Below are 13,338 nucleotides of genomic sequence, written 5' to 3'. Positions count from 1 at the left end.
GCACCCTTCGACAATGTCTAAACATAATTCAACCAAATAATACTTGAATGGGTGTAAACAAACCGGAGGCCTATAACGTTTCAGATTGTCGTTGAGATCTATATTTGTCACACAATGTTACGGCATTTCGAAAAGATTATTCGAAAGGCATCTTACATCTTCTAGAAGACACAAATGTTTGGGCATTTAGATTGTAAAGTATTTCTCGTATAGTCAATACAGTCATGCTGGTCAGTCAACTGTCAGCGTGCTCTCTGGCGAACCGACCGTCTTTCTGTCTCTATTACTGTGCCACAAGGACGTCGTCAACAACAACAACAACGGTGGGTCGGGGAACAATGTGACCAGGATTGAGGCAGGCTAAGAGCAACACAAGCCGTCAAAGTTCGCCATTTGACGACGGGAATCTTAGTGTTTTGAGTAGCCTGGAGTTTACAATCCCGAAATGGACGCAGACGATGGTCAGGTAAGATTATCAGGTAATGAGGTGGACGCCATGGAAATGTATGAGCCCGCCTCTCTGCGCAATATGTCTGATTCACTCTAGAAAAAACATTACTGAGCCATCTTATTCTTTCAACTTTGGCATATCCGAGGAAACAGCCATAACAACAAAAAAGATCCCATGGTTTTAAAGAGGTCTTGTTGTTGTGCAGTGCAATTACAGGGTTATAAGCCATTAGCCGTACGAACTGATCTAACGATGCACTGACGTAACGAGCAGTACTGAGGCACACTGACTAGTGGTACTAAACAGAAGGACCAGCGGATCTGTGAAAACATTGGGTTTTAAACGATGCCATTGTTAAACTTTTAGGACAAACATACATGGTGTGAAGATGAATGTGCTGTAACATAGTGGATGAAATGAATTTTCGGCATGTTGGTACACCAGTTGTAAAACAAATTACTCTAGACGCCCATTGCCACTGCCTGACAAACAATGAGGTACTCTGTTTTTTCTAAATATACTGTCTTTCTCAGGTATTCATATATGATCTCACGGCAGCGTGGCTTTTGATTTCAAGGTTACGAATTTGCTGTAGAAACAATATAGTCTATTCGCGGAGACGGTGGTGTAAGTTTTGCTACTGTCTGCAGTTTGTTCTGACAGATGGTATTGAGAGTAAACTACTCTCAACGCCCATTGTTCAGCACATCACACCTGAGTGTTTTGGCGTCAGAAACAAGCTTTTGCAGTTTAACATTACGATTAATATTGATATCCTGGATCTGGGCCCAGTTTCACAAAGAGACATACGACATTTTAGCCGTACATCTGTCGTGCGATATTTTGTACAGAATTACCGTACCATTGCTTGTACTGTTAACCAGGACAATAGCATGGTAGAAAGTCCTTCTTTGATAGACAACTCTTCTTTGGAATGCTGGAGCACAATAAGTCATGCGTAAATACCATGCAGATAGCCATACTCTTGCATTAATCTGACTGTCATAACTACCGTAAATTTCTTAAACATGGTATGAATGAGGCGTATATACTTCTGGTCACAACCGCTGTCACAGAACAAAACGACGAAATTTGTTGGCATTTCTTGTTTGTACTCTTTGTAAAAAATGGAAATAATAATGTCAGGAAAATGGTTCTGACCTATTACAAATATTTTAATCAGTTTCTTTTTATTTTCTGTTTCAGTTGTTTTCACCGCTTTAACTAACCGAGAGTCGTTTCGTGCACTCTGGAATCCACGATAACATTTTCAAAATAATACAAAAAATCAGATTTACCGCAACAAGCGGGGATAATTAACATTCTGTGAAATATCAATTTTGATAAAATGACTCTCAACTCTTTTCAAAAACAAATCAAATGTTTTATAATTACAATCTGCCTAGGTGCTCATTTTATGTTATGATGTATGTTTCACCCTGATACCATCAAAAGTAGCGATATAATTTTTTTTATAAATGATCACCAGACCGAGTGTATCCAATCCTGTTGCATTGCTATACATTCTAAATGTCATAGGAATGAAAGCTCAATTACCAACTGTAGATGAATCTTTAGACAGCAACAATTATTACGCCTCATATAGTGTAATCCTTGGTAAATGTATGGTCCTATAATATCCTGCAAAACATGATTTACAGTGTTCAAAGCATCGTCAAACTCACAAGTAACATCCCACTTTCATGAGGCAATAGCCAACGATCCAGTTCTAATATTGAACAACACGAACGTTTATTCCACTGCAGTTACCTCCCGCTGTATGCACATCTGACGTCTGTTCGCTTGTAATGTCACAACAAACTGGGCGATTTAAAGTACCAACTGAGCATGTATCCTGTTTTTTCGATACAATAAAATAAACAGTGCATGCTAGGGGATGGGATATCAGGAATTGACAACTCTCGACACGTGAGTTTCAACTCTTGCACCCCATTCATGTCATCGATATGATAATTCCTGATATCCCATCAGTCTACATGAACTATCTGTATGACATGTTACAGTTGTAAGTGAGTTTGTCTCGCGCTACTGAGTCTGATGGCAGACCTTATGGTCGCAAATTCGTGATTGTTTTGTATTTTAAGGACTGAAACACACGGTGTTACATTTTGCAGTACAGTTTGCCGTAGTATCTTCATGCATAAACCTCACGTCCATCATATAACACAACAACTGGTCAATGTGCTGTTATGCACCAACAAACTGAATAAATGAAAAATGGTTGGAGATATGACACAGATGTAAAGAGATGTGTGTGAACACCGTAAATGCCACAAGCAAGTAAGTATGGTAACAAGGGATTAACTGTTACTTTGTGGAAAACGTGAATATGCTTTATAATGTGAGAAAACGTGAATATCCTGTATAATGTGAGAAAACGTAAATATGTTATATAATGTGAGAAAACGTAAATATGCTATATAATGTGAGAAAATGTAAATATGCTATATAATGTGAGAAAACGTGAAAATGCCACATAATGTGAGAAAACGTGAATATGCCACATAATGTGAGAAAAAGATTATTCTATTTTCAGTCAAGGGCACGAAGGACAATTTTATATGTGGCGTCTCCTACGTGTATATGGGTATTCACGCACAGTTCACGTGATATCTGTTTTACTGTATTCTTGTTTGCTCGACGTAGATAATGAGCATATCATTAGGACATAATAGATGTTTACTGCGTTATATTTTGGCTAATTTTCCCACGGTTACACACAGTTAAACCGAGGTACGGCCGCGGAGTTAGTCCAACTCTACAGCACATTGTGAACTGTCTGACTATGGTGACCGTGACTTCAACATCAGCGTGCACCCTGCTGGTGATGACCGTCACCTATCTTACAGGTATGCCACAGGTCTAGACAGCCACAGCTTGTCATTTAAAAAATATTCACTGTGCAGAGTTAAATACAGTTAGTTTTGTGAGAAATTAGTCTTGGATATTTACAGATACTCCTGAGTAAAATCTGAAAAATCCATTTTTTCTAAACAATAGGAATCTTATTATTATTAATTTTGGATAAGGTTTGTATGTATCTGTTTTATTTGAAAAGATTGGTATCAGTACAAATATAACAACGGTTTCCTTTCAAGCTTAAGTAACACTTTCTACTTTCACGTTGTTATTGAAGTAAATTAACAAGAGACCTTATTCCTCGGATTACGTGTGACCATTTGCCAGATATCAAAATGTCCTCGCCGCTCTGGTTTCACTCTCCATGTTGGACCACTTTAATGATGTTCTTACATGTTCCTACCTAAACAAGAATACATCAAAGAGTCCTGTACATACCTTTCCTGGTGATATTTGACGATCTCAATAAAAAAAATTATAAAGTTAGCGTGTCGATGATATTTTATCAAATGTTACTGACTCAAATACTATCTGTCAAGGATATAGGCTCAATATTGATGATTGACTGAAAAACTGTCTGTCAAATCAGTGCTTCAAAACCTGTCAAGGATACTTCATCAAACGCCTTCAGTATATGTTTCTAAAATTTTACAGCGAGTTTACAACACTTGTTAGCTTTCAGAATCTCTGTGTCATATCTATATCTAATTGCACTTAACCTGCGGCTAACGGCTGTATAGGCCTCCATCCTAGTTACATGAAGTTGGTGAATTTATAGTTCTAATCAAAGCACAACAGAGGTTGTATTCGACGTGAAAATTTTCCACGGAATAGGAGAAATTTGAATTGGATCTATGCCTTGAAACAGATATTCGAATGCCAGCCGTAAACCAGTATGAATGCTCCAGGTCCAAGTCTTCAAGAATTCTCCAAGTCGTCTAACACAAACCACCAAAGAACTAACAGTGAAGTATAGAGAAGTACTCAACAGTTTTCATTGATGTTGGAAGAGTTCAAGGTATGTTCTAGGCGAATGAGTGAAATCAGTATTCAAATCGTGTACCATGCCAGTATACGTGTCAATAGTAATAATATAAGTATCTCCGTTGTGCTCTGATACAACAGGATGAATATACAATCCCCAGCACTATGGCTACGGCTATGCGGAGCCAGACACAATCATAAAGCAGAGCGCCAGAGATTCCGGACGCTCCATATTTACCCATGAGAGAACTACAGTCACTGCAAAACTTAAGAAACTTAAGAAAAGTGAAGGTGTTTGATGGGATAGCCTTGATACACTACTTTTGTTTTGCAATAATGACGTGTGACGTTGATTGAATCGTCACATAACACACAGTATTTAACGAATGCTAATAGGCAAAATATGTATGCGTAGGTATATTGCTGTCCAAGTAAGGATAATTTACAATGTCACAATTGAAGCCATGCCTGTCGTAATGCCAAGAATAACGACTGTCTTTCACGTATCACTGGAACCTGATGACTGCTTCCCTCTGAGACCTGGAGACCTTACCACCTTTAATTAGTATTTAAGAATTATTTCTAGCATATCTTGCGTTCGGTCTGTGTCGACGTTTTTGTTTTCTCATCTTTATTTGACAGTAAGAACATCATGGATAAAAGCGCCCCCACCCCCCACCCCCACCCCTCGAATATGCAGCATGTTAGTGTAAATTTTATATTTATATTCTGTATTCTCCTAAAATTAATAGCGGCTTAGAAATGTTAGCGTTTACATATTACAGTTTCCAAAAATGCACATGCATATTTAGCCCACCATCAAGCTATACACACCTGGTGGTAACCTTCAAAGCCTTCATTCTTCATTCTCCTGAAAGGGACAGAAAATACCACCTCCCCCAACCAGCTAATACCCTTACTGTGCGATTAGTTGTAGTTGTTTTACGCTCAGGATTTAAGAGAAATTGCACTCTTTACATAGCTCAGTGTCGGTCAAATCCTCTTTGAACATCTTTCACTCAGTCGCTTAGAACATACCTTTCACTCAGTCGCTTAGAACATACCTTGCGTCTGTCCAACATCATTGAAAACTGTTGACTGCCTCTCGTTGCATCATTCAGTCCTATTTTCGTACTTTATACACTTTATTCGTTCTTTGGTGGTTTGTGTTATACGTCGTTTTGGGAATTGGCCTTGCGATTATTGACCTGGAACATCCTTATTGGTTGACGGCTTGTTTACGAATGTCTGTTTCGACGCATGGTTTCATAAATATTTGCCAACGAGCTTGTATCCATTCGATCAACGTGGTTGGAGACCCAGAAATCGTGGATTATCGCCGTTAACTTAAGGGGGGTAACTGTGTTGTGAAAGTTGTAGTTTCCGGTTACCGTGTGGATTGCCCGGCTGGCTACAGCCTGACTGAAAACCTGAGAGAATGTTACCGACAGACTGGCCTCTCATACAAGCCAGGGCACCCCTTCATCAACGTCCGCGCCTTGGTCGAATTCTGTAGGTATGGAAATCCGATGAATGCAAAAGGTCATTGTCAGTCCATCCAGCCAAGCTAGTTAATGATATTATTATTGATTATTATTAAAGTTTTTAAAAGTCTGTTTATAGTTAGGTAATCTATAATACACAACAGGTTTTTAGCACTCAATGAACTTAAAATTTTAATTTTTAACTAATATAGCAAAATACCGAAACGAGGTTCACATTTCTGTTGATAAAAGGTGGACATCATTTAAAAGTGGCAGTCAATATATTTCACCTCTTCACTCTGTCTGGGGTTCCCATACTATGTTGGGTATATACGGCCTCATCTAACAAATGGCTGTTCTCTCACTGAAGTTTGCCCCAGAGTGCTGATCCCATGGAGTGCGTTAAACAAGCCTGGTCGCCATGTAATGGCCAGTGGACTGCAGATGACCGGGTGGAGTTCATGACAGAGATGAATATCGTTAAGCCAGGCTACACTTATCTTTGTTCCCAGGCCCAAGGTAGGTGAAAACACAATGCAGCAAATACATACAAAGGGTTGTTCCCCGCAGTGTACTAAATCCACCTAGAAGATCACACAATTAAAAATGAATGCAGTATCTGAATCATAAAGAGCTATTCACCTTATCCTTGCCAATATAAAACGAGAGTAAAACTACTCCAAGATTGCTCTGACGTTAGGTTTGGCAGAATTTTGTTCGGCCAAGAATGTACTCAAACCAACGTAAGAGCACGCTCTGTTGATGCAGTTAACTGCCTTCGACAAATGTGTCAGAGCTGTCAGTAAGCCGTTTGCTGTGAGCATCACCAAGAAATCTCGGGTCCACGCGGCCTACGAAATATCCAATCAACAGAAGAAAAGATAAGAAGCATAAATGTGCGCAATTTTAATACCAAGAAGACGTATTTGATGTCAAGGTCTGAAATGATGCAGTTTAAGTCACAGAGGTATTACTATGTTCCAAGAGACCAAAGAGCCACAACTACTTACATCGTAATTGCCTTCACTGGAATTTTTTAAAGCTAATTCTCCTCAAGCCATTGTGCATGGAAGCGTGTAAGGTGATACTTCCAGATTTCACCGGTTACGTGTGACCATTTGCCAATTATCACACTGTCGTCACGGCTCTGGATTTACTCTCGACCTTGTACGTCTTTAATGATATTCTTAGATGATTTACGTGTGGTACGTGACAAAAATCCGGATTTCAGCGGTAACGTGTGACCATTTGCCAGCTATCACACTGTCTGGTTTTACTCTCTATACTGTACCTCTTTAATTATATGTGCATCTTTTTTGTCCTGGCCACAGATTTAGAGAAAAACGCTGGATGTATCGAAAGCGCCAAGAGCGAGATAGAGGAGTGTCTGCTGAACGCCCAGTACGAGGCAGACAAGATACGAGACTCCTTCTTTACAGTCTCGACCATTTCAGATAAACAAGAACTTGGGATTAAAAAAAGGTATGTTTTAATATTTATGATATCTTCACTACTTTAATTTTAGAATGACTTAGTAAATATATAATATAAATATAAAAGAACAGCTCTTATAAGTTTGTACTATAAACAAAATGTTGAGAACCGCTCTGCACATTATGAAGAGATCAGAGAAGACGTGTACAGTTCACACCGTCGTCGGTATGAGGAGCCAAATTAACACGAGAATTATCGATATCAATAAATCATTTATCGATATGGATAAAGGAAATCATAAAAAAAAATAGCTGTATCTATAAATGAATAAGCGATGTCAATAAATGAATTAATTAGCCATATAGATAAATATGGCGATTTAGTGATATCGATAATTCCGCCTTTATAACCCTACTATAATTACTGCTCCTTGATGACATCTCGTAATATGTTAACTGGAAGTTTTAGCAGAATCGAGTAAAACGAATGGAATTTGCAAAATTTGTATTATACGGACAGGGTTTTATACCAGCACGTGTATCACTCGTGCCACTGTGTCTCTGTCGATAAATGAATTAGCGATAGTTATAAATATTTATTGATATTGATATTTTATTTATCGATATCGTTAATTTTCGAATAAATGTTAATTTGGTCCCCCATACGTCGCTGTTCCGGTTTTACACGCTGTGCTTGAGTCTTTTTATTTTGTACACAGTTTTGCTACGGGACATGTAACTATTTAAGAATTCACAAAAACAGTTAGAATAAGACCCAAACTAAGTTAAACTGACAACAGACCTTATTTCACTGATTACGTGTGACTATTTGCCAGGTAACACTGGCGATGCTGCTGTGGTTTTATTATCATTGTTGTAGCCTTTATATTATATTCCTGCGTAAACCGGGATTCTGCTGGTCGAATAAGCGTCCACTAAATCGGATCCCCTTGCATTGTTTTAATGTATTTTATATTAAATGTGTTGACAGCACAACAATGAGTAATTCTAGACCAGTGACCTCTAGAATATTGCGATTAAGATCGCTGCACATATTTGTTTACCTCATTCTGCTTAAGCCATAGTGCTATATGAGGCCTGTAAGAGTTGCTACTATTTAAGCATTTACGCGGACGCCAGAATAAAACCCTAACTCTGCTAAATTGACAAGTGGCCATACTTCAGTGGTTACGTGTGACCACTTGCCAATTATCACACTGTCATCGCTAGTTTTAACCGATTTTACTCTCTACGTTGTAAGTATTTTATAATACGTATAATGTGTTCATAAACCATGATTCTGTAAGTGCACTAAGCATTCCATTTGTACACCATAGAGTACAACCAGAGAGGCAACAACAATATGATAGCTGTAAAATGGTGATACTATCCGGTGAAACCTGGCCTCTTGACAATTTACATCAGTTATGGTCTTGTAAGTGGTCATTTAACTACTTAATTAGTAACAACCTCATACAGCCTCTACTGTTTTTCACTTGCAGTTTTGGCGAGACCGCCGCGTCATGTAGTTTTCGGGCCGCATCACAATTCTGTAATCAGAAGATTGCCAGCATCATCGGGAACTTTATCTACGCTGTGTATGCCAATCCATATGTCTCACACAATTAGGGATGGCATCAATTCTAAAGCCAACAAACAGAGTTGCCTGATAATTCAACGTGTTATTTAATCATGAATTTCACACATGTAGACGTTAGTTAATAAAGACGTTAAGTTTTTAAGGAGTCCTTGTGAACGAATAATAGCAAAGATACAGGAGTTATTAAAACCAATTTCAGAATAATGGTGGTTTGATTTTATGTCTTGACGTATCCATGAGATCCACTGATTAACATCACGTAGTAAAGTACGCAGGTCACTCCGAGAAAGAACTTTGCATCGTTGGCAAAAATCATTATTTCGACCTTTATTTTGGTCATCACCATTGCTTACTCCGAGGAAGAACTTAAAATGCATCGTTGGCAAACATCAATATTTCCACGTGTATTTGGTCAGGAACAGGATTATTTACAAGGCAACAGCTGTCTGTTGAGAGCTTAAATACCTGTACGTTTATCCGAATTGTGAACTGCTATTACCATTAAAATAAACCAGTTTTGTCACAATAACAGTAACAATAAAAGTATCAGTGGCAGTTACTATAATCATAGGCCCAAACTCAAGGTATCTACCATTGCTACTCGTATTTTTATTTTGGTAAAGCCGGGTTGTTTTAATAGTAATAACAGTTCACTCTTACGATTAAAAATACATCTATATAAGCTCTCAACAACCTGGTGTTGTTTGAATAAATTTTTTTGACTGGCGTTGGTGGCCTTTCCAAAATTATTGAGAACTGTTAACTGTTTCTCTTCGCATGATTCCTTCTTAATTTCGTACTTATATACTTTATTAGTTCTTTAGTGGTTTGTGTTAATTGGGCTCACCATTATTGACTTTTGACATACATTTTGGTGGATGGCTGGTATACGAATGTATTGACATTCGAATATTTCACTTATATCACAGAACTCGTATGAATCAGCCGCGCCTGGCCAGATACCTGACAAACGAGACACCATTGATCGCCATCACATCGTAAATACCTCATCGATCAGAGGCTATAATCGACCCCCTGGAGAACCCAGAAGAAGGCCGAGTGCAGTTTGTAAATAATCAGGTTTTAGCGCAGTCGGCGTCGAGGTTTGCGATAATGTGTGAAACCTGGATAATCGATGATCCATAATTTAAAAATCTTGCGATCGGATCTTCATCCATTTCTCTCATGGCACGGAAACATGAATACCATCTGAACAACACGTAAATATATTTCACTTTTTCTATATTTAGCTTTTCATTTTCCTAAACCTGGATAATGGATGATTTTACAATTATACATCGGTCAAAATATTGCTTGTAAATCTCCCATCTTCATGAAATGCGTCTGAATAACGAACGTGTGAACATACTTCGAAGCCTTTCCTTTTCGAATCCAGTCATAAAATGATTATTTCTTAACCACGTTGTAGAACGCCAAGGCCACCTCCCGATTATAGCTCTCCAGTACATCTCATGCGCATTGTGTCACCATTGCGGCTTGGCTAAAATTGCAAAAACAATACGATTCTGATTACGCAACATTCGAAACTGAAATATCGAGAAACGGAAGCGTGTGTAATTTATTAAGTCAATCTTGCAACACAATATACAGAAAAACAATTCATTTTCAGATATTTCCTTGTTATTTTCAAGATCAGTGCATAATTCAAACAAATGTTTTCCTCAAGCTGAGATAGATAAGATAAGCAATGTGTCCAATCACAAGTGACTGACCGGAGATTTCGTCTACCAGTGCTTGTCAAGGAAGACGTACAAATTAATGAAGAAATGTTTATTGATTTTTTTCGTTTTATGTACACCCAATACTCAAGAATACTTCACATATACCAAGTTTTATTGGTACAATCTGATTATATTACCGGTCCGGATAGCACAGTTGGTAGAGCGCCCGCTTTGGGACCGGTAGACCCAGGATCAATCCTTGATCGAGTCACACCTAAGACTTTAAAAGAGGAAGTTGTAACTTCCTCGTTTGGCGTTCAGCATGAAAGGGATAGTGCAACGACTGGTTGATCAGTATAATGGCTCGGGCGGGGCGGCTTACTTGCCTTCGGTAAGTCGTCTCAGTGAAGCAGCACTAAATAAAAGAGCGGTGGAAATCCGTCCTGCAACAAGGAGGCACATTACACGTGCATGCACCTTAAGGATTCCTTCGTCGTCATATGACTGAAAAATTGTTGAGTACGACGTTAAACCCCAAGCACTCACTCACTCACTGATTATATTACAACCTTTACTGAAATAATACTTCAACACGGGTTACATTTGCAACGCTTACTGAAATATTTATTTCAATACGGCCAATCCATAAACTCTGTGTCTTATACGAATTCTTAATATTTCAGTAAGGTTTCCCATTGCAACTTTTATTAATATAATTATTACATTTTGAGTTACAACGCAACGCTTATTGAAACAATTATTTCAGTAGGGGTGATTTATTTCAATAACAGTTGCAACAGTGTGAACAGCAGGAAATATAGTATCGGAGTTTTCTCCCGTTAGTGATCAATCGCCAAATCCCCTCGCATTATTTTATGTTTCTCCACAGATGTAATGCATACAGGAAGTATGTCGTGGGGCACATGTTTCGACAGTACTTTTGAAATCATGACGAAACACAAAGTGTGCAGCTACAGTCATTATTCAGATGGCCTGACAATCACGACAGGTTATTTTCTCAAGTTATGAAGTGCTCTTTGAGGCTGTAGCACAAGGCTGTTCGACACGTTAATTTCGTCTATTTTCAGAAGAGTCGGCAGCTCATTTTCATGATGGCTGCAACATCTATCCTAAAGTTTAAATACTACATTTCATTCCAGGGACTTTTTGATGTAACACTATATATGGTCCATAATTTATGTGCGTGAACAGGTTTTCTTAGTCGCGTTATCAGTCAAGGACTTTCCTAGTTTTTGGAGTTTTTGGAGTTTACATGCTACCCTGTGCCAGTGAAGTTACCGTACTTTCTGTTAGTTTTAGATCCCTTTCTTACGGAAGCAGGGGTGAGCCGTCCTCGTGTCGCGGGTCTCGATCTGTTGGTCGTGACACAAGGGGGACGAGAACGTCTTAGTCCCCGCGTGTTTTCATGTGATTTGTTAGTAAGGAAAGCGATGACAAGACAGTATTTTCAATAATCTTGGATCACTGGCGTCTAATAAGTTCCAGTCACCATGACATGGGGTGTGTGAGTTGCGTGTGAGTTGCCACTGTTCAAGTATTTAAACGAACCGTTAGAATAAAACATAGACTGAGGTAAACTGATAATAGGCGGAATTCCACTTCTGACGTGCTGATATTTGCCAGTTATCACATTCTCGTTTTTGGTCTGGTTTTAGTATCCATGCTGAAGTTGCATGGAGGCTGGTATATACGTTTTGCCTGTGGTATGTGCAGAACAGGTCATTCTAGCACTTGCTATGTCACAACTGTTTTAGACAGTCCGATCAAAGCGTTGCAAGCTGATCGCACAATTGGTGTACAAGCCATCCGAATGTTTATACTGAAAGGTGAACATACTCAACCTTTGACACAGCAAACATAGAGGTCATAGCTATGCAGAAAAGTTGTATCATTGGGAACGGCTGAACCGTTAGCTATCTACCTAACAAGGTGGGCGATGCTATTCAGTTGGAGCACATGGAGATGATTGCATACAAAACTACCCTCGATAAGTCGTCATTACCGACACATAACGCACGCGTGAAAGCCAACTGTGTGGTGGGTGGGCGTTTAGCGCGGGAATCGTGGGAACGCGGGAGAAGTAGATACAGTTCTGTAGTCCTCCTGATAATATATGTATGCTGATATGTAGGAGAGTAATAGAGTGCAAGCTAATATTGCGCGAATCCTTATGTGACGATTGCAGAAAAGAGGATTATCATTCAATAACAAAGTCTTTTTTTTAAGAAGCAATGTCTTGATTGTGAACCTCTGAAGCCTCTCGCCAGTGCGGTTGTTGTGAGTTCAAGTACATCTCATGTCCCTTCCGCTGCGATCGTACGTAGCCAACAAACTACAAATGATGCTCATGTCATATAAGTGAAATATACTTGAGCACGGCGTAAAACACCCATCAAATAAGTAAATAAATATCAATATATTGTGCCTGGTGCCTTTGGGGTCACATTGCAATGGAGCACCGCAATAAATACACCGACATTGAGACTACACGAACACACGTTGAAGATATGAGCGAAATAATAATGTTTCGCTACTTTCCCTTCAATATGTAGTTACCCACCACGGCTTCCATAAGCTCCAGGTCTTCTTACATTCTGGGACCCATATTACCCAGCAGTCGCAACGCAACTACTTTGGTGACGTATCTCTTCACTATATACGTTACCACGGAAGTTACGCCAAGCGCATGTATGTGACTGCATATAAATGCGATATGAAATGTTGCTTGTAGCTTGATAGCCGTAATCGTCGATTACTGAAATAACTTTTGTTTATTATTTGAATCTCACATCGTCATAATGCA

General features: G+C 38.9%; 1 protein-coding gene across 1 annotated transcript; it reads left to right on the top strand.

Moving 5' to 3' along the window:
• The first annotated feature begins 3,032 nt into the window (after positions 1 to 3,032).
• On the top strand, positions 3,033 to 9,435 carry LOC135475405 (uncharacterized). The gene is made up of 5 exons (XM_064755290.1): positions 3,033 to 3,321; positions 5,690 to 5,831; positions 6,170 to 6,318; positions 7,131 to 7,281; positions 8,735 to 9,435. Exons 1-5 carry the CDS (start codon positions 3,258 to 3,260, stop codon positions 8,859 to 8,861), a joined length of 633 nt encoding a protein of 210 aa, XP_064611360.1. The 5' UTR covers positions 3,033 to 3,257; the 3' UTR covers positions 8,862 to 9,435.
• The last annotated feature ends 3,903 nt before the right edge of the window (positions 9,436 to 13,338 follow it).

The sequence above is a fragment of the Liolophura sinensis genome, chromosome 9 (assembly GCF_032854445.1).
Source record: "Liolophura sinensis isolate JHLJ2023 chromosome 9, CUHK_Ljap_v2, whole genome shotgun sequence".
Taxonomy (NCBI): Eukaryota; Metazoa; Mollusca; class Polyplacophora; order Chitonida; family Chitonidae; genus Liolophura; species Liolophura sinensis.
Note: the sequence above shows the minus strand (reverse complement) of the source record. Positions and strands in the feature narration are given on the sequence as shown.